The sequence below is a fragment of the Protopterus annectens genome, chromosome 11.part0 (genome assembly GCF_019279795.1).
Source record: "Protopterus annectens isolate FY-2018-M chromosome 11.part0, PAN1.0, whole genome shotgun sequence".
Classification (NCBI taxonomy): Eukaryota; Metazoa; Chordata; order Ceratodontiformes; family Protopteridae; genus Protopterus; species Protopterus annectens.
Window position 1 is genome coordinate 706,071,615 of NC_056745.1, and position 23,219 is coordinate 706,094,833.

Genomic DNA, 23,219 nt, shown 5'->3' on the forward strand with positions numbered 1-23,219 from the left:
TTCTGATACCCTTGATAAGTGTAAGCATGGGCCTGGGAGATGAACCATTTACAGGCTACCTGTTTGCATCAGAGACATAGGTACCAAACCAGGGATGAATTTCCAGTTTCCCATCCAATTGTTCAAGTTGCACTTGAATTGGATTAGAGAAGAACTCTTAGGGAGTGATCTAAGATAAGTGGACCTTTACTAATAATTGAAAAGCTAGCTTTAATGTGTTAAGGTTATGTCAGTGTTGCAGATTTTTGATGTGGATATTTTAGCTTTTTGTCTAGTATGTGATTTCAAGCAGTTCATTTTATTTTTCTAAAAGAAAATTGTATTTTTTGCACAAATTCAAAGTTTGATACAAGTTCAAATGTTAATATAAATAATACACTATTGTTCTGGTTATAGTTTGTGTTTAATATTTTGTCTGTTCTTCAATTTGCGGTTGAATGTTGGTATCCCACAATTCCATTGGAGTGGGTGGGTTTACATAATTATCAGCATACAGATTTTTGGCTAGTTGTACCTACGTTTCATGGGCCTTTGTCCAGATTGTTGATGTTTTCAGGTTGAGAGGTATGGGGCTTATACTGTTTCTAGAAATGCGGCATTGTCAGTGGTGATTAGGAGGTATGCTGGATTACACTCCCAGAATTATTTTGACGAGTTAAAAAATGAGATTATGAATGCTTCTCTTGAGTCTGATTGTGTGTTTGGTGCAGCAGCTAATCATATCCTTAAACATTGGGAAGATAGAGGTAAATGGAAGCCAGGAGTAATGAAAAGGTTACATATTCTCCAGTTATCTCCTTTAAGCAGGATTATTTTTGGAGAACTAACCTAAGGCAGTACAAGGAAATGGCAGGACAGCAACTCTACCATGACTAATAAGAAGAGTTCTGTTTCCTAGAAAGGATACCCCCTTCCAACTCATAATTATGCTGAGGTATGGCACCCATCTTTATCAAGTCCGGCATTGGGTGACTTGTGTCTCAAGTTAGCTCTCAACAAGGTATCCTAGCCATCAGTGGTTTCTGACAAATGATGCAAGCATTGTTGGCAGGTGTTTCAGATGGAAGTGAAAAGATCTTCTATCTTTGTTCGGGGGGGGCTTCCCCTCATCTACCAGACCAGACATTCTTTATTCCCTCCTGTTCTCCAGACAATGCTAGACTCAGAGTCATAGAACCAATCCCTTCTTCAGAGAGAAAGAAAGAGTGATGTCTTCTCTACATTTTCTTGGTTACCCAATAATAGCAGTCATGGAGACTGGTACGGGACCTTTCTTTTTTGAATACATTCGGCAAGGTCCCCAAATTCATGATGCCCATCCTGCAGACTGTACTTCCTCTTGCAAAGGACCACTACTTCATGGTACCCCTAGTCTTGACAAATACCTTTCTTGATATCACCATTTCACTTAGCTTCAAGGGATATCTGTTTTCTGTATTGCCCTTTGGACTATCCACTGCAGTGTGAATGCTAACCAAATGCCTTGCTCTGGTATTGGCCCACTGATATATTCTTGGCATTATTTTTGTACTTGGATGACTTGCTGAGTCCCTGTCCAGGTGTGTGAAATCACTAGAGAAGGTCTTGTCCTGACTGTATCACCTAGGAATCAAGTTGAACCTCCTAAAGTCATGTTTGACACACTTGTAAAGACTTGTCTATCTGGGATGCCTAATCAACTTCAACAATAGTCTGGCTTTTCTACCTGTTGACAAGGCCCTTTTATACTAGATAGTGTTTCTGGAATTCTGCCAGAGGAATGATGTCTCAGCTTGAGAATCCAGAGCAATTTTTGGACTGATGGCATCCATGAGTCTCATTTTACCACTGGCCCATCTTCACATGAGTAAAACTTAAATGGTATATCTGAATATGTTGGGCACAATACTTGCATTCCCTAAAATCCCAGTTGCCAGTTCTGCCCATTATCAGATAAGTATTGCAGTGATGTAGAGATCAGTTGAGTATCAGTCCAGGGCTTCCTTTTCTCCCCTCCGATGAGTACAATGTGTCCAGACAGATTTATTTGACTTTGCCTGGGGAACTGTATCAATGGGAATGGGAGTGTTAGCCACCTGGGGGCCCAAGGATGCACAAAATCTCATTGATATCTACAAGATGTTAGCAGTGTTCATGCCTTGAAAGTACCTTATCACATTTGGACTCTGGGTCCTGTTATGGTGCTTATGAACATAACCACAGTGAAGTGGTACCACAGGAATCAAGGGGGTACAAGGTCTTTCCCATGATGCTAATTGGCAATGATAGCCTGGGATCTGGCTAGTCAGTATTCTGTCTCTTCAGGCATCACACATCCCTTCTTAGCAGAACATTTTGACAGACCGACTGAGCAGATCCTGGTCAGACCTGCATAACCGGAAGCTCAAGTCAGTGATGTATTAGTCAAGGAAAATTACCACAGACCTCCTCGCACTCTAGATCTGCTCACACAGTCTCTGGGTGACTGATATACCCTGCTTGGGAAATTTTCAGTTAACAGCGGATGATTTCATCTTGACTCTGTTTAGTTACTTGTATCATGAAGATGTGCAGCAGGTGTTAAAGGAGGCCATATAACCTACTTTTAGAATATTTTAAGTGTACAAATTGATGAAGTTTTCTAAGTAGTGTCTAAATGGAAATAATGGGTCCACTGAGGTTAACATCCATCTGTCTGGTCTTGAAAATTTTGGTGGGAGCTACTCCAGGATGGCTTAGTGTGTGAGCCGATTATGGAGCATTTAGTGGCCATCTCTGCTTGTCTGATAATGGATCCCCCTCTTTCATTCCTCTTTTATTTTGGTAAAACAGTTCATCAGAGGAGTATTGCAGATGAGACCCCCACAAAATAGAATTCCTCCATTGTTGGACCTCAGTTATGTTCTTAAACAAAGAAAATGATTTTGCCACCATTTGAACTGGCATTGCCACCATTTGAACTGGCAGCTCATGCTGAACTTAGGTTCTTATTGGAAAAAGTGTGTTGCTTATTGTTCTGATATCTGCAAGTTGAGTTTTCTGGAATAGGGTTGTGTTTAGCACTTGCTTTTTTATTTTCAGGCCAAAAGTGGTTTCAGTCTTCACTACCAGTATTTTTATTTCCCTATGTTCTTTCCAGAATAAAAGTATTAAGGAAAACATTACCTTATTCCTTGAATGTGCATAGGCAGCTCAGGTACTACCTTGACAAAACAAATTCCTTAAGGAAGTCTGAAAAACTTTGTATTTCCTTTTCTGTGGCAAAAAAAATGTTAACCTGCCTCTGAGCAAGTCATTGCATGTGGGTTGCCCTTTGGTATTATTTTTTGTTATACCCAACATGGCACTGTGAATCCAGGCAAGGGAGATGCACTTTCACCAGGGTCTTTTCATCAGTGACATTTTGGAAAGGAGTGGGCTGTAGAAGTAATCTAGAGGCAGCAACTTGGTCCTACATCCTTACCTTCATGAAGCATGGCAAACTGGATGCTTTTCTAGAGCCAATACAGACTTTGAGAGGATCATTCTCCAGGTGCTCCTGGACCCTTATCCTTTTTCCTCACTGGTTGGGTAAGGTTTGGGAATCTACCTACATGTGAATAAGCATAGTACATTTGTGCACGTTCCACTTACCTGTAACAGTAGATGTTCTTAGCACACACTGCCTTACTACCAGTACCCTCCCACTATCCTCTTTTGGGTGTATAGGGTTTATATCACAATATCAAAGGATGAAAATCTCAAACGTCAAAGCATCAAACAGACTACATCAAAAATCAGAACATTTAAATGGGGTAGAAATGACTATTTGGAGTGTAGCTGGAAAACAATTGCTCCATGCAGGGGGCAAGACCCCCCCCTGCACCCCCCACACCCCCTGCCACTTAAATATACCACTTCGGAGTTCGCAGTTCAGTCCACTATAGTGTGTAAATGGAAGATTTCCATTTCCTACACTGTAGCATGATCTTGGAGTTGGTATATTTAAGTAGTGGGGTGTGGGGGGTGCAGCCGCCACGTGGGTGGTGCAGGGGGGGCTTGCCCCCCTGCCTACACCCTTCATGTTACATGTCATTGTTGGGAACTGCCATTGGCACTGTTTTGATGTTTTTGTGTTTCGATGTAGTGTGTTCGATGTTTTGTCATTCGAGATTTTTAATATTCGATGATGTGATATAAACCCAGGTGTATATACTTGGTGGTTGAAGTTCCTGCTGTGTTTTTGTTAAGCAGCTATTTTGTTGTGCATGTGTGTGTGTGTGTGTGTGTGTCATTTAGTATGAAACAGTAGGTGTTCACAAAGCTTGTTTTCTCATCTGCTCTTTCTGTTGGATTCTAGAAAACTGAATAGGTCCTGACTGTAAGTCAGAAGGGCTGTTGTAGTACTTCCAGGTAATTTGCCTTTCTAACTCATGGGCAAATAGTGAGAGGAGTTCTAAGCTTTGGGGTAGAAAGGCACTTTTACCCATATGCCAATAAGGCAGTGTGTTGTACAAAATATGTACTGTTATAGGTAAGTGGAAACTAAGCAACTATACTTTTCAAAAAAAATTTCCACTTCAAGAAATTCAGTACAGTAAAAACTAACACTATAGCAAAACTTTTTCAGGTTTATAGACATTCTCATGTCAGAAAAAAATTCATAGTTTACCTCATGGAAGTAAATTGAAGTGAAATTCCTCAACATTTTCACACTTGGATCTTTCTGTGAAGAAGGATCATCAACAAATAATATTTGCATTTCAGGTTATGCATGAAAATTATTGATGGCTTTCAGGAAAATTGTATTACCTGTAGGACAACAGAATGAAGTATACAGAAATGTTAAGAGAAATGATGCAAAAAGCAAAATGCTGTAGTACTGGTTACTGAAGTACCTCCAACTAATTTTGATGGGTGATTAAAGTTGGAGTAAAACAATCAATTTAGAATAGAACACATTGAAAACTGGGAAAGATGATGCAACATAATCTTTGGACTTTAGGGAAAACAACAGGAGGAGAAGATATTTTAACCTTCCTTTACGGGTGGATTATAATTTTTTTAAATCCGCAGGAAGGTCTTTATTTTGGCATTTGCTCATTGTTCCCTATGTAAGGTACCTTCCTCAAATTCTCAAGGTCAGTTTTTCTGAAATTCATGTCTTATTTAGAAAAAAACAAGTTAGTTTTAAAGACTACCTAGGTTAATTCACCCTTAAAATTTGTCCAGCATATGGTCAGAATTGATAATGACAGTGCAGCAAAGACTTTTGAGAAAAGAAAAAATGCTGGCCATTAATAAGACTATTAAAACAAAGTAATATCAAAGTTCAACTTTTGTACACAGCGAGAACTAAATTATTTTTTCAAAGTGGCCCTACAACATTTAATACTGTACAGGAAGACATATCATTTATAAATAAATAAAAATAAAAAAACAAAGAAAATATCATTGTGAATCTTTCAGAAGATATGGACCTAATTACTGTCTCATTTGAGGAGATCTTCAGGGAAAACCCTTCCTGGATTGTCATAACTTACAGGAAACAAAAAACAACTTCATCTAAAATTCTAAATCCACCATGAACAAAGAGAAAAAATATGAATTATAATAGTACAGTGTTATTTTTTTCATATTTACACAAATCATTTTTCTGAAGATATGACTCCAATATTTAATTGGCTACTGTTTCATCATAAAATCTTAAATCATCTGTGATTAACTTTAAATTTCAGACTCAAGGGTTAAAAGATAATGCTCCAGGTAACCACAAAAAATGAAGGACTATAAACAAAATCTACCAGGCAGTAGGCAAATGCAGGTATTTGTTTCTTTATATTTATTCATACTTGATGTGCTTACAGCATCTTTTAACATATTACGTTATTCTTTTATTTCTTTCAGTAGATTTTAGTTAATATCCCTGTGTTGTCAAATTTTGTGAATGTGTTAGTTCTTTTTTTAACTTAAACATAAATGCTGAAAAATTGGATGGCACTCTTAAATTACAAAGATACTTTTCATTAGGAGTCTTGGTGCCAAGTCTTTTGGAATCTGGTTCTCTGTATAAGCATGCTTATAAATAAGCCTTACAGTGAAGTAAGTCGTTTCCACCAGAACAAGTCTTTGGGAATCAGCAATTGCACCAGAATAACTCACTTAAGAGCAACTCTTTTGGATTCTGGTGCTTAGAGTCTTTGGACTGTTCGGACTACTCACACTCAATTAAAACTGACAAAATGTTAATCTTAAATGACTTGTCTTCTAAAATTAATAACTATAAAATAATACCAAGTCCTCTGTTGGATCACATTGCTAAATTGTTAAGTGTGAATTACTTTCAAGAAAGTAGCTATTATTAAATGGATCCCTGTATACATAGTTAATTTAAATTAATTACAGAATGGAACCCAAATGAAATTAAAATATTTATCTCAATAAATAATAGGGATAAAACTAATAAAATTATGATCAGGAACACCTATAAAACCTGTATTTATGCTAAGTGACTCACTTGGTGTAAGAAATATGTTAAGAGAATGGGATAAGGATCTTCTTATCATTAAAGACACGCAACATTCTACTTAAACTAAAATTTTGGAAAGGAGAGAAGGCTAATCTCAGTTTGATTTTTAAACATTTGCTATCAAGACTGACTTGCTTATAAAGGAGCATTATCATAGAGAAGCTAAAATGGCTTCTTACTTATGTCTCCCACAGGTATGCATAACGTAATTCAGAGATCAAAAATACAAACTGAAAGAAATAAACTCAAGAGATTAAAAAAAATCTGATGTAGAAGAAAATGTGAAAGAATTTAGAATCTATTGTAACTCACTAAATCAAACCACTGTCTGAAGTATCAAGAATATAATTTAAGAAAATAGGTAATAAATAAAACCTCACAACCATCCACAGACAAAAATAAACATATAGAACCAATATCTTATGAAGAAGGTTTCAGCAAAATAAAATAAATATAATTAATCTTGTGACATGGATGAGATTATATCAGAGCCCTTTTAAACTTTTAGCTTATCAGATATTATTTTTTGCACAAAATTTTATTATCAATGTAAAATTATTTCTGAGAAGGTGAAGGTTTATTTTCCTTAGTATCACCAGTGTTAAATGAAGGTAAAAATCCCAAATGTTGCTTAGCATATAGACCAATCTCATTATTAGATACACACTATAAAATATTTATGTCCATATTCACAGATTAAAACTAATCTTTCCTTTAGTAGTTACTATTAAACAAACTGTTTTAATAAGACAGATACATCTACAGATCATTACATAAGATACCTTTGACTCCATTGAAAATTGGTTAAATGATAATAAATTATTCCTCACACTCTCCAAAAAGAAAAAAGAAACAAACTACTCTTATTCTTTCTTAAGTCCCTAACACCTAACAAAGACCAATTTAAAATGTTGTCATTAAGTAGTACAATTGTAGAGGTCATTTCCCATGCCAGACTACTGATTGATGTCCAGCTTAAATTTGGCCAGAATATTCAAAATTCCATAAAAAACACACCAAAAACTTGGAATGCTTTATAGATAAAAAAAATTCTCACCAGCACCTGGAGAGCTAAACCTGCTAGCTCATATCTGCTTCCTTATTGCATTGTAGTTACCTCCCTATTCATAATGTACCCAACAACTTCTGGCACAGAAAATGATATGATATACAACCCACTTAACTTGTCCTTCTGATAGCTTTACTGTAAATTAATACTTAACTTCCCAAATGTCCCTTAACTTTTCTAAAAAAAACACGCTTTACAATTTGTAAACCCCAAAAATCCATCATGGGCTCAAGCTAAATGCCAAAAAATGTATAGTTGTCCCCTCTGGGAAAAACGACGTACCTGTGAACTACCACATAGTTGCCAGTACACTAAACACTGTAAGTGTGATAAGAGACCTAGGGACACAGGTGGACAGTGGTCTCAACTTTGATAACCACATAGCCACAACAGTTAGAAAATCCTTCTACATGGCACACCTCATCACTAAGGGCTTTTCATCCAGAAAAAAGGAAGTCATTGTCCCTCTGTATTCATCCCTCATTAGATCCATTATAGAACACAGTGCCCTGTTTGGTATGTACCTCACAAGACATCTGCAACAACTAGAAAGGCCGCAGAAATACCTCACAAAAAGAATCACAGGCCTAAAGCAGATGCCTTATGCTGACTGTCTAAAGAAACTCCAGCTATACTGTGTCGCATATCGCCTACTCAGAGGCGATCTCTGCCTAACATACAAGACCATGTCAAACCCAGATTTTTTGGACATGCTATACTTAAAGAAATCCCAATCCCTCCGAGCCACATGCTCCAGGGATCTTAACCTTATCATCACGATGAATAGAACATGCTGGAGGGATAGGTTCCTGACCCAGAGACTCCCCATACTCTGGAAAAGGCTGCCCATACATGTCAGGCAGAGTGCCTCAATGGCTGTCTTCAAGAGGAACCTTGACGATTGAATGGGAGATAGGAAATTCACCCCGGGAATCACATCAGTAGCTCTGCTAAACAGGGGTCCAGGAAAGTACATACTTGTGGGAAGCAATAGCCAGGGAATCGTTATGGCTATGCTTGTATAGGCCCTAGGGCCGATAGCCTAGTACCTGCCTATGAACCTAAGATACTCTATACTCAAACTCAGTACCCAAAGCTTGGATCAATATCCTAAGGGACATTGGATATATCTAGCACTCATTTGTTTAAAAAGTTATTAAAACAATTTCTCACCCAATCCTGGCTCTGTACTTGCATCACACCAGGCTGAAACATCATTCTTTCTTTTCTTTGGGTTGTCATCTCTTTTTTTTTCTTCCTCTGTTACTCTTCCTGTCTTTTCCTCTCATTTTCGTATCACTCTTCCCATCTTCTGTTCATTTCACTATCCCCTCCATCATTTTTTAATAATGACTTATCTGCGAAGCCTAATCTTAGCTCTCTTCTATAAACACACAAGCTCTCAAATTGTAAAAGTTGTAGAAACATTATAATGTTAACTAGCTAGTTACAGAAAAATGTAAGTATTTATAAATGTAAATAATTTGATTGTTTCTTCTACCATGTCATTTGCATTAGGTGAATTTTGCAATATTGTCTTTTCTGTCATCACACTTGTATTACAAATCATGTATTACTTTAAATTTTAAATGTCTTTTTATTGGAGTTTTTCTTCCCAGGCCTCCAGTGAAATTGGGTTCTATGCCCAGTTGGACTTTTCCTGGTAAATAAATGTTTTTACACCATAAAAAGAATATCAACATCCTCCACAGGTCTAAAATGAAATTGGGTTTGATGCCCAGTTGGACTTTTTCTGGTAAACAAATGTTAAATAAATACACAATAAAAAGAATATTGACACTTTATAGATATTTTAAACAATATACAGTAATAAGCATTACTTATATGCCTCAGTATAGAAAGGTTTTTGATTCACTGAGTTTGGAATATCATCTATTCAGTGTTTTAGAATTATTTGAAATTCCATTTCACTTTGTTACATTAAGTATATGTAAAACTAGGGCATTTTCTTCTGAAACAGTTGCCCTAAAAAAGGGACAAAACAAGGGTGTCCCATGTCCCCATTACCGTTTGCCCCAATCACTAAAATACTAGCAGTTAATATTAGGGCTAACAATTAGGTAATAATCCATGACTGGGAGTGTGTATATCAGGATTTACCCATAGTTGGCTTGGTTTGATCAGAAGGGTGAAGTATGAATGATTAAACAAAGCTAACCATGGATAAATCCTGATATACCCAGACCCAGGAGTGGATTATTGCTGTTATACGAATGATATTATTTAAGAAAGAAATTGCTTACCTTTCTTAAATAAACTCTTTGTATAAAGGCACTGAAGTGTTCTTTATGCATTTATTCATTTTTACTGACATACAGTGCAGACATATGTGAAATACGTCCCCATGCTTTCAAACTACATCAGTGCAGTGCAGGTGAAGCAACAGAGAACAGAGAATCTCCTTTGCTGTTTTTTTTTCTGCTGTTGACATTTTAGAGGGATACCGCAGAACTAGAAGGGACATCAGGTACATCTCTGTTCTTTATTATTGAGAAGGTACCTGATTTTTCTTTTATTTTGATCTGTCCCTTGGCATATTTCAATGGAACGTCCAGCCGCTCAGTGGTACTTCAGCGGCTAGACCTTATTCTGTTGGTAAATGTTTAATTTAGAGCAGGCATGCTGACTGGGCTGTCCACTCAGTGTGCTCATTTTTGAATACAAGTGAGCCATCATTGTATAATAAGATATATAGAATCAAAGTGAGGAGTAATTATGTGTCCAAGGTAATGCTTTTTGCAGATGATGAAATGCTTACTATAATGGAACCTTTTATATTCCCTAAAGGAGAGTCTAGTAATAATAAAAGATTTTGAGGAAATATGTGAATTGAAATACAATACTTATAAATACACATTTCTACTTTTAAACAAAGCACATACTACAGCAGCCTCCTCTGAACACATTATAGCTCAGGAAAGCTATGATTTAGTCTACCTGGGGATATTAATAAGGAAAATTATAATGAAATAAGGGACAGAGAGTTTTAAAAAAATAAAAGTGACATTCAAAAAACTGAGTCTTGGAATAAATTAGTCAATAATTTTGGAAAACAGACTTCAGATAATGTTACAGAGTCCAGAACATTTAAGAGATTTGCTTGGAAATGTTTACACAGGTATTTTTATATCTCATGTAGGCTTCAACAGATTTTCCGTGAAGTGTAAAGCAGATGTTGGATATGTGAAGGAAATGAATGTAGAGACTGGTTACAGATTCTTTGAGAATGTTTAAAGTTATCTGAGTTTAAGGAGACTCTGAAATGTCCTGACACAGTTGTTGCTGGGACATATTACATTAACAAGGGAGATGATGTTACTGAGTTGGTGCCAAAGTTTGGAATTGTTGAGATATAGTAAAGCTTTAAGTTTAATGCTATTATCAGCCAGAAATTCATTTACATGAATGTAGAAATCAAAGATTAAACCAGCTTTAAATTAGGTACTGAATATTGAAAAAGAGATAAAGGCTTTAGAGATGAGAACATTAAAATATGCAGAAGCAGTTTTCGAAAGAATAAATGGTACCATTTGTAAAAATATATACAAAATAATGTTCAAATACATGACTAAAATAAGTAGATTGTTATGCACTGAAATGTGCATTTGTATGTTTTAATGCACAAAAATAAAATAGAGCTACAATAGAAACTGTATGTATAGGCATGTCTACTATAATGGAAAGTTTTATGATTTTTTTTTTGTCATTGCTCTTAAAGTACGTGTGCGCTTGTCACAGCAATCTGGTAATTAAGTCAAAGCTTAAAGAAAAACAAAGTTGACATGCTTCTGTGCATACTCTGAGGTTATTGCTAAAACCATACTAATTTTAAGACCATAATGAAGATTCCAAACATTCAGTGGGTGGGAATCCAAGAGACTTAAGTATAAGCAGATAGGATAGTGCTTTACTACAATAGTGTATGCACTCCTCTGCTCAAGGTAGGAAATCCACATTTTCTGGGAACTTGTGGCATTGCACTGCATCAGATTCCAGCCTTAATTATAAACTTTGTCCTCTTGGAAATTTGATCAGTGTAATTCCCCTTTTGACATTTGTAAATAATTTGCCCTCACTTGATAAGTTGCTGTTATCTGAACTAGGATTGCTAATTTTGTGCATCTCTAGCCTGTCAGGGGTACCACTCCACTCACACTCAGTAGTGGATGCTTCTTCATTTGGAGGATGGGTTCCTGAATGCTGGCACTCGTGAGGCAATCACATTTTAACTAATTACTTAGAAATTATTGGGCTGTGGTTACTTGTGGATCAAGATTGCACAGTATAGGTCCAGTATTTAGATTATCAGGATGTTGTAACTGGAATCATTATCTTCAAAAAGTGAGAGAGTGACACTAGCAATTGCTAGCAGTATGAGCCCATGCAGCTTTATGTAGTGGATAAGTTGTGAGAGAAAGCACCATGCCAGGTTCATGTTGCAGTCACTTAATAATGTGAAATAATTTAGGGCAAAAAGGAAGAAAAACATAAGGAACTGTGTAAGCAGTGTAATAGGAGAAGGAGGTGCTACAAGAGTATATATCTTATTTTGCCCGCTGTGAAGAAGCTGGAGCTGTCAGCAAGGATTATTTACTAATATGTTTTTTGTGTTGTGTGAGCTGGGCATGTTTTTTTTTTTTTGTTTGTTTGTTTGCATTCCAAGTGGCCTGCAGAGATATCTTGTGGTTCTTCATGAGCATTCTTTATATTGCAATTAACTTTAGTTGTTTGATAAAAATAGAAAATTAACATACAAGAATAATTGTTAGTTTTCCTCCAAAGAGCACTTGCAGTATATGGTACAAACTGTTTGTGGTGGTCACTTCTGTGATTGCTGCAGGTGCAAGTATGTATGCTTTCCAAAGGCAGTCACTACAAAGGAAATTTCCCTTTTCTCATACGGTACTTTTGACACAGAGATGATTATATTAGTTAAGGAGGTATAGTGGACACCCCTCCCCTCCACATATGAGTATTGAATTCTGCCTTATACTCTTGGAGTCTTGGTTAACATAAGCAAGTGGAATTAAAAATGTTGTCATCTGTAGTCGTGGCACAGAGCCATGACACTTACTGAAGCAATGGTTTTAACTTGGTTGTGTGTATGTGAAAAGCATGATGGTCAGAGAACTGTGCATAATTCAGTACCTGTATTTTCATTTAAGAAAGTGTAATGTGTCTAAGCCCAGTTGAAGGTTTTATGTACTGTGTAAAGATAACCACCATGTTTGTGATAAATTGTTGTGCTTGATCATATTTAATGTGGTGTGATGGGGAGCATGCTATTATAAATGGCAGTAAGCAGATTATTATGGCACATTCTGCTTCTGGGCCATCTGTAAGCAGGCATATCTAAGATGGTAGGACGATACCTCTCCATTATTTTCCATTGCTGCCTGTTCTGGAAGGTACTGTGATTGGAAAATGAGTGGTTCAAGAAAAAATGCAGAATTTACAGCTGTTACTAAAAACTGCATCATAGACAGAGCTACTGTTGAGCAAGTTAATTCTCCCAGTGCAAAATCTTTCAAATAAGTCATATGATTGTATGTAGCTGATACAGTCAATTTGTTGCTAGTAGACAGATCTAGGCTTATTGAGGTCAGGGTGTAAAAACACATACATAAAAGAGCCTAATCTGCACAATATCAACCTGGAGTAATAATATATTTTAATGTATTAATTTGATAAGTGAGTAACTAAACAAGTACATTTTGGCCATTTTTAGGTATAGCCCACAGCCAAAAGGTTAAGGGTAAATAAAATACTCATGTTTAACACCTTTACTGAATTATCACTTGTTACATAGGCAAACTTACATTTATATCTGCCAAATCATACACCAATGCACTGTACGAACATGTACATAAATGCATGGAACTAGCCATACCCAACAGAACCAAGATGCTCTCCTCCAAAAAAAGGAAACCAATCTAGTGGTCCCCTGCCATTAATAAACTCTACAACAGAAGGAAGAAACTGTTGTAGAAAAAGGTGAAGTCCCAAGACTGGAAAAACTCCCTTATTAGCCTCAACAAAAAGTTGAGATCCCTCATCAAATCTTCTAAAGCCAGCTATGAAGGCAGAATTGCGGCAGACACTAAAAACAATAACAAAGCCTTTTATAGTTATATCAAGATCCACTACGGCAATACCCAGATTTGCACTGAGTTACTGCACAATGGTACCTCCTATACTGAGCCAACAGATATTGCTAACATACTGGCTGACAGATTCAGTGCCAACTTTACTCCCCCCCCCCCAAAGGACCAATCACAATACCGGAAGAATGCCAGACACCCAGCATTACTGCAGCACAGGTTAAAGCTGTATTGTCCAAGGCCAAGAATACAGCTTTCATGGAACCCAGTAATATCCCTGGCTGTGTCCTCCATGAACTACAAAGCGAACTAGCACCACATCTGTGTGCCCTGTTCAGTCATAGCCTCACCACAGGCTTTGTCCCTACTGAATGGTGCACTGCTACAGTCATCCCTCTACATAAAGGGGGAGCAACTAAAGACCCTGGGAATTATTTCCCCATTAGCCTGGTGAGTCTGATATGTAAAACTATGGAGCACATCATCATGGACCTGATTATCAGAGATATAGGAAATCTCCAAACTCTAGACCCCATGCAATTTGGTTTTGTGAAAGGGAAATCATGCCTGCTCAACCTAGCTGACTTCTTTGAGTCAGTCACCAGGGCTGTGGATGAAGGTAAGGCAGTGCATACAGCCTACCTCAATCTGGCCAAGGCTTTTAATGCCATTCCTCAGTCAGGAATTATTGATAAACTCATCAAACTAGGCATCAGCCCCTTTATCACTAGGTGGGTTGCAAATTGGCTCACAGATAGAACACTCAGTGTGAAAGTAGTAGACTTCAAGTAAGACTGCTGACCAGTCGCAAGTGGAGTCCCACAGGGATCAGTCCTGGGTTCTCTCCTGTTTGGCATCTACTTATCAGAAGTCTAGGCCAACACAAAGGGGCTCTGGCTGACCAAGTTCGCAGACTTCTGCAAGCTGGTAGCCATTATTAACTCCCCAAGTGATGCAGACATCCTACAGAAAGGCCTCACCGAGACTAATGACTGGTGTTGAAACCATGACCTTAAGGTTAATGCCAAAAAATGTCATCATCCCCTTTGGTAAAAACTCAGTTCCCACTAATTACCACATCAATGGGAGCCCACTGAACACTGAAGGTGTTATAAGACATCTGGGGATGCAGGTTGACAGCAAGCACTCCTTCAACCACAACATTGCCACTGTAGTCAGAAAGTCCTTCTATGTGCAAATCTCATTACCAAGAGTTTTGCATCTAGGAAGAAAGAGGTCATCGTCTCGCTGTACTCATCTCTCATTAGATTAATCATTGAGTATAATCCCCCATTTGGCATGTATCTCACTAGACACCTGCAACAGCTGGAGAGACCACAGAAGTACCTCATGAAGAGGATCCTAGGCATTAAACACATACTCTACAAGGACAGACACAAAAGACTACAGCTATTCTCTGTCTCATATTGCCTACTTAGAGGTGATTTTTGCCTTACTTACAAAGCCATGTCTGACCTAGCTCTGTTAGAAATGCTACATCTAAATAAATCCCAATTCCGCCACAGCACATGCTTCAGAGACCTCATCCTCATTATCACAATCAACAGAATATGCTGGAGGGACTGGTTCCTCATCCAAAGACTGCCCATGCTCTGGAATAGACTTCTCATACATGTCAAGCAGAGCACCTCACTGTCCCTCTTCAAGAGAAATCTTGATGAGTGGATAAGTAATAGAAAGTTCATCCCGGAGATCACTCCAGTAGCTCTACTTGATAGAGGCACTTGGAACTAATGTCAGGCTGCACAATGCCAGGGCACTTGTATGGGCTAGACTTGTAAAGGCTCCAGGGCCATTAGCTTAGTACACACCTATGAACCTATATAAAATTAATCAAACAATATTAACAAGTTCACATTTACAAACATACATCACATATATTTTATAAATCATATAATCTAAGTAACACCACATAAATTATTCAATTCCTGCCTTCTGCTAATCCTCATTCCTCTTCCAAAACAATTTTCTGCATGTATTGTTCCCCCAATTTGCATTTTTTCCCATAATTTACTCCTACCCTTTGCCAAAGATCCCACTCACTGTTCCTTTATCTCTGTTACAATATTCACTACTTTAAGTATAGTTGGCTTTGATTTTTATTTCCATTTTCTAGTAATTACTTTTTTGGCAGCTACTACAATTAAGCTCAAGAAGGCCTGACTATGTCTAGGCAATTCAGATCCTGTATCCTGGCTCAAAAAATAATTTCCTTAGTTACACTCTTTTGGTTGCCCAGTATTCTTGACAGAGTACTGTACAGTGAAATTTTAAAGTCTACCGACTCATTACACTCCAAAGAATATGTTGCCAGTTACATATTTCTTCCCCATCAGACATCCAAATTTACCATCAATCTGAGGAAAACTTTTTTGAAGTCTGCTTGGGGTAAAAAAGTCTCTATCCAAACACTTTCAGGCAAAAATCCTAAATCTAAACTCTCTTCCCACTCTTTTCTTACCTCCTCTAATAGATTCCTATTGTTATTGTTATTGTGCAATATTTTATATGCCATACTAATTATCCTTTTTAACACCAGCTTCTGTTCTAGATTCAATTAAAAACTCAACCAGCGCAGCTCTTTCATTTAGGATTCCTGTATCCCTTTCCTTTTGCCCATACTTGGATATCCCTGATAGGGGAAACATTTACTATCACTAGCCTGCATTCCAAATGTCTTTGTGACCTCTTTCTATTCTATTACAATTCCCTATCTAATTATTTGTTCCAGATACATTTGTTCCTTTGCCATCTTCCTCCAATAAATTCCAGCCTCTCTTGTCTGTTCTCTGTACCTATAATTGCAGTCATCCCCATCAGCAGAAAATCCTTTCTCAATTCATGTGTTGGCTTAGTTCTTAGTATACTTTCTGTTACTTTATGAATATAATAATCTGTATGACTGTTATTCTCCTTAAGGATCTGCATCCAAATCCCATTCTCTCCTTATTTCTTGAATTGTTCGCTTGCTTCATCATCACCTGTAATCTATCCCTTCAAATCAGGTAATCCTAAACCTTCCCTGGTCAAATAAAGTCCTTATACTCTTTATTAATTACTGTCCTCAGCTTCTACTCTGGTTGATAAAATATGCCTGACCTGTGTAAAAAAAAAGTAATAAAAAAACTAAAGGACTAAGGCATATATACTGCTTGTATCTTATTATCTATATCCATAGGCAAGCACTTCAAGTTTCTCAGTTTTTGTATTATCGTTTGTTTAGTCTCTTCCCATGTATTTTTACCCACTATAACTAAATCCTTTTTTATCCATACTCCCAAATCCTTAATTTTATCATGTTCCCATAAGTATGAGTATTATTGGACCAATTCATCTGTGGGTACATAGTTTATAGCTGTAGCGTTTGATTTATCTTCATAAATTTTATATTCTGAAAAAAAATGGAACTGTCTCGGAATATTCCACAACACATCAAGTACAAAATAATATCATCTGCAAATAAAGCCATCCTTTCTTGAACACCATACCAATCATATCCTTGAATTTCAGAGTCCCTTATTTTCTTTGCTAGTGGTTCTAAATATAATGCAAATAACAAAGGGGAAAGAGGACACCCCCTGCCTTGTTCCTGTTTTCAGACACAACTTATCAGAAAGGAAACTTCCTACTTTGATTTTGCCTCTGATCCCTCATATAGCCTTCTTAACCTTATTGTTGTATAAACAAATGCAAATGCTTCCATTGCCCTGCTCATATAACCCTAGCTTACTCTGTCAAATGCTTTCTCTGCTCAAGACCCACCAATAGCAACAATATTTTCCTACATTCTGCTTTCCTCTGGATCATCATTGTTCTATTAATGTTGTCAAATATTTGCCTCCCCTTCACAAAACTGCATTGGTCCATATCTATCAATTTTGGCATCAATTTTGCCATTTTATTAGCAGTTAAAAGCATAAACACTTTATAGTCATGGTTTAAAATTGAAATGGGTCTATATGAAGCTGGATCAGATGAGTATTAACCTTCTTTAGGTATTATAGCCACCACAGCTTTTGTCCAGTATGTTGGCGCCTCCCCTTCATTTAAAATACTGTTAACAAACTTCCAGATCTTAATTACTTTGTTCTCTCCTAACTTTCACCTGAATATCATTTATTCCTGGAGATTTTCCTGTAGCTTGGTTGTACATCACCGTCTTTATCTCATTTCCTCCTGTCTTAGTTAGTTGAGCCTCATCTAACTGCAACCTTGGTATATTTAAGTCTTCCATAAATATTTTCATTTGTGCCTTTTCTTTATTTCCCCTCTTCTCTGCTTTACACAAATTTTCATAACATTTTTGAAATATCTGTAATATCTGTGCAGGATCTTCAGTTATTTTTAGAGTTATAGTCTCCCTAAGTCTGCCAACAACCTTTACTACTTTCTGTTGTCTAAGTCGTTGTGCCAAAAGGTTTTGTGCTCTGCAGTAGTCAAAAAACAGTTGGTTAACAGCATTCCTTCTAAACTCATTTCTATTATCCAGGTACTCCCTTATTTTCTGTTTAACGCTGTACAATTGTGACTTCTCAGGTTCTGTGAGATTCCCCTTATTTTGTAATACTATAATCTTTGTCAGCCCCTATTACTTCTTAACCAGATCATTTTCTTTTATTTCTACCCCATTTTTTCCACTCACTATCTATACATAGTCTGGAGTACTTTCTATCTTTCCTAATAACTCCTTGATAATTTCACTACCCATGCCTTAAATTCCTCTGTTTTTAACAGGTAGGTGGGGAAGCGATAGTGGGTCATCTTTACTTCACTACTCTGCATTTTTATCTTAGCAATTTTTGGTACATAATCTGAAATATTTATTGGATGTGTATCAAAGTTCTCAATTAAATAAACATGTTCCTGTGAAATGTATTTTCTATCAAGTCTAACACAATTATGTACCATGGGGAATAATATGTAACTTCTTTCTGAGTAGTTACTACTGAATTCATGTTGTTTATAGTAAATATCTTCATAAATTTCTTCAGAAAGCTACTTTTGTTATATATTTCCCTTGTAGATCTCCCAGTGTATCCTAATTGTTGCAAATCAAATTCCAGTCTCCACAAATAAGTAATATTCCCCTGCTGAAAGTGAATATAATGTTTATTGAGCATTCAGAGAGAAAGTCAGCCACCATAGTTTGGCAGGAATCCAGAAAACTCAAAGAAAGCTTAAGCAGATACAGATAAAAATGCAGACTGCTGGAGGTTAGGATTGACCTCCAGACACTTCATTTGGTAGACAGAGATCTTAAATAATGAGCTGTTCTGCATTTAACCTTACAGTGCTGTGACATTTTGATATGGCAAACTGAAGAAGGTAATAGTAAAGTGGTAGCTGAGTCACATCTATCTATATCATCAATGTATGTGCACACACACACACACACACATATATATATATATATATATATATATATATATATATATATATATATATGTGTGTGTGTGTGTGTGTGTGTGTGTGTATATGGTTCCACTTGAAGACATCTAAAACCCATAACATCTAAATTCACAACATCAAGACTGTAACATCTAAAATTCATAACCTCTAAAACTCATAATATCGAACTTCATAACATCTGAAGTGTATGATATGTAATAGTGTATTATCAAACGTGTAAATGTTATCCTTTATTCTATTTATCTTGTGGTATCACTATGACATGTTATAGTTTTTATTATATAGTATTTATTTTGCCATTCTGTATTTGTTTTTTAGGTCATACAGGTAAGTGACATAGACATTATGTGTACATTCTTTATGGTGATCGTGATAAAGTGGGGTTAGGAAATTAACTTTATCCCACTGTAGTGTGATCTCGGAGTTGGTATATTTAATTTACAGGGGGCGGGGGGACAGACCCCCCTCATGGGGGGTGCAGGGAGGCTTGCCCCCCTGCAGAAATATAGTAAAAAGTGTGTTTGTTAGTTTGATGTCTTTATACGTGGATGGGGTATTATTTTCATGTGATTTGTAGTGTTCGATTTTATGATGCATATTTTAGATGTTATGAAATTTGATATCATGAGTTTTAGATGGTTTGGGGTTTAGATGTTATGAATTTAGATGTTATGGGTTTTAGATGTTTTCAAGTGAAACCATGTAAATATATATATAAACTGTACATGGATTCAACACGTATGTTCTATTTATCAGTTCTTCTCTTCTGATAATGAAATCATGTGTAGCATTTTAGAATTCCTGGCTTGATTCCCTTTAGCTTATCAAAATGCTTCATACAGAATACATGATTTCAAAGTTCTGCTCCAGTTTGCTGGCAGAATTTACCTTTACCTTAACAAAAAAAAAAAAATATATATATATATATATATATATATGTATATATATATATGTGTGTGTGTGTGTGTATGTACTTATGATAATAAATGCTTGTATTAATAATAAATTAAGCAACAAGTCTTGTGGGAATGAGGATGATGGTGGATTTTCTTAAACTGGAATGGTGAAGGGTAGCCATCCGGCAGTGTGATCAGTGGCTGTAGATGACTGCGGCTGATAAAAGTTATACCCGGAACCCGTGTGCAAAAATGGGGAAAAGAGGTTATGGATGAATGGAGTGCTTTTAGGTGATTAACAGCACTTGAATGGCTGAATGTTAGAATACCTACACCCACAGTGACACTGCATTTATCTAAAAATCACATACTTTTAATATTATTTTAAGTTGTGTGATAGTGCTTTTTCTCCACAGGGTGAAATGCCTTTTTAGACTAATTGCTTTTAATTTTCACAGTGAAGGTGCTTCTGTATTTGAAATGGACGAAACATCTATCATGCTTTTTTTTTAGCAGTACATATATTCCTTTGTTGAACTCTAGTTGACTTAGCAGAGGGCTTGGGATTCTATTTTTATTCTATAATAATTGTTATGTAGTATATATCACTGGAGGAAGGGGCCATCATTTTTTTTCTTTTTTGCCTTTTTCCTGACTATATAGATTTTTTGTACTTGCTTGCAGCATATTGCTTTCCATAGCCGCATCTCATTGAAGAAGAAAAACTGTTCACAGGTCAATTAATGTGAGCCATGACATAATTACAATTTATTCACACTTTGTATTGGCATAGGATGCAGTGTATTGAGTAGTACAAGTGGGTAAATACCCTGCAGTTTATACTGTCAGCTGCCTTATTGTGTTAGCACACTAGAGGTATTTACAGAATAAGCAAAACACACTATTTTTTAACATTTTGCAGAATTTCAATTACTCTTAGTTTTGCCATGGTCACTTGGCATAGTTGGCTAGTGGGGTTGTAGCACAGCAAAATCCCACTGTATAAAGATAATTAACAAAACAATGCAGATTTAGAATTAGCTTCACATTACAGCAAAAAGAAAGCCATTTTAAACTATGCTGCCATGACTTTAGAGACCAGAACTGTAAACTTTGCCTTCCCCTATACTTTTCTTGCCCCTGTAGGCTCATTCATTCCCCATATTCTGTTAGGTAGGATCATCCTATATTATCCATGGAAAGTCTTCCTTTTTGTCATGATATCAGCCTTCTGGTAACACATCAGTGGTGGAGGTTAGAAGGTTTATGATGGTGATTCTCCATGGCTGGAATTTTTCTGTATGCCCTGTACCATTTTTCTTTCAGTGGCTGTCAAGCAGTCTGCACTGCTAGCTACAATAGTGTTTTCCACATTGCAAATGCCTTTGCTTGAGTGATTTTGCTATTCCCGGTATTCCAGCCAGCTCCTACACATCTGCAGGTTGTTCAGAAACTGCAGGACATAACCTGTTTCATCCTTCTGGAAGGACAAGTCAATGATAGACACTTAAACTCATCCTTCCTCTCTGATTCCTGTGGTGCCTTTTGAGCTTGGCTCACAGTTAAGGCTTTATTCATGTGCACTATAAGCCCGGCCAAACTCTGCGTAGTTTGCTTACCTAAATCTCTGTAGCTGTCTGTTGCATCCGTTGAGGTATGTTTTAAAGACTGATTTAATATAGTTGTTAATACCAAATGTTTCCGTTAATTCTAGGCAAAAAGAGCAGATGAAGAAAAATAATAATGGAAGGGACGTTGATGAGAGGCTGCTGTTTCATGGCACGGATGACTCAATTGTAGATGCCATATGCCATCAAAACTTTGACTGGAGAATTTGTGGAGCCAATGGAACAGCTTATGGGAAAGGTAATAATATGCAGTAAATGAATAAAATCATACCTTGTAATCAAGTACAGTTAGTTAATTCCACCAAAGCATGCAAAAACTGTAACCTTTGTCTATAAGTCAGTAAGTAAAGAATTTTTGTGCCTTTATAATACTGAAGTGCCTTGACCTTCTACAGGCGTGTCATGGCTTTCTGTGTAGCTGTGTAAGTGGGTAAGGCAAGGCACGTAGGAACTGTGACCACTTTTTTGTATATGTTTTAGTAATAAAAAGTTTATAAGAATACTTTTTGGGTACTTAACAAAAACAGCCTATACCATGGTAATTGGATGTTGTTGATCTATGCATTTATTGTTTACTTTATATATGTATTTTCTTTTTCTTTTATTTTCCTACACTTAGCCCCTCTGAATCTATTAGGCCACTAGTGCCCTACCTTGTCATATCCCAGGAAACTCCTGCTGATTCATCTCAATATATCTGCATGCATTTACTGCTATTCTGCTGTACTTTACAATCTGCTCTTCTAACTTACAACTCAGTAGCCCTCTGTTTATGTAATACCATTTTTCTGTACCTTATAAAGTACTCCTCGTGTCTGTATCTCTTACCCTATCTTTAGCAGGAAAGTCACTCATCTATGAATACTGTACCTAAATCTAAGTGTAATAACCAGTGTTAGCAGTCTACACTCCTGTAGTTGCTCTACTTATTTGCTGTTGATTGCTCGCATTTATCATACTGCCGTCTTTCTTGTTGCTAATTATTTAAGGCCTTTAGCCATGTCTGTAATACGCACAGTGCAAATGGGGCATTTCTCTACTGCATTAGCATTACTTAGCAGTTCTTAATTTTCAAGATATTTTCCTTTTCTCTTTGGGTTTTATAGTTGAGTACCTACTCATTGCTGTAACATGTGCCACTTGTCTTCTAACAATTAATTGATAGCTGTTTATAATTTTTTTTATTAGATTTGTGCTCCTCTTTTTTATTGTAACCATTTCTAAGCTTAATGTATGTATTTTGTGGTGCTTTTCTGTCCCAGGCCTCCACTGAAGGGGGACTTTGTGCCCAGTTAAACTATCCCATTAAGCAAATGCTAATAAATAAATAAATATATAATTTTTTCCTGCCACTTTTGGATGCATGCTTTCACAATGAGTTCCCTGATTCCTTGTAAAATTGAGTATTTCTGCTACTCTTTTGGAAAGGGTTGAATAGTTAACTCCCACTGTGTAGGGAAGGGTGCTGCAAGACAATTGCCTGATCATTAATCATTTAAAATATGGGTGAAAATCCAAACTTGCATATAATAAGCATGAGATTGCCATTTCTTGGAATATTCCATTTTATCCGAAGTGTGTCAGTAG

General features: G+C 36.7%; 1 protein-coding gene across 1 annotated transcript in view; it reads left to right on the forward strand.

Moving 5' to 3' along the window:
* The window catches only part of LOC122815567 (protein mono-ADP-ribosyltransferase PARP12-like), a 991,743-nt gene that overhangs the window by 856,435 nt on the left and 112,089 nt on the right, over positions 1–23,219 (forward strand). Inside the window, exon 13 of the mRNA XM_044088173.1 lies at positions 21,719–21,870. Within this exon, the coding sequence (XP_043944108.1) occupies positions 21,719–21,870 (152 nt within the window). The remainder of the gene's footprint in view (positions 1–21,718; positions 21,871–23,219) is intronic.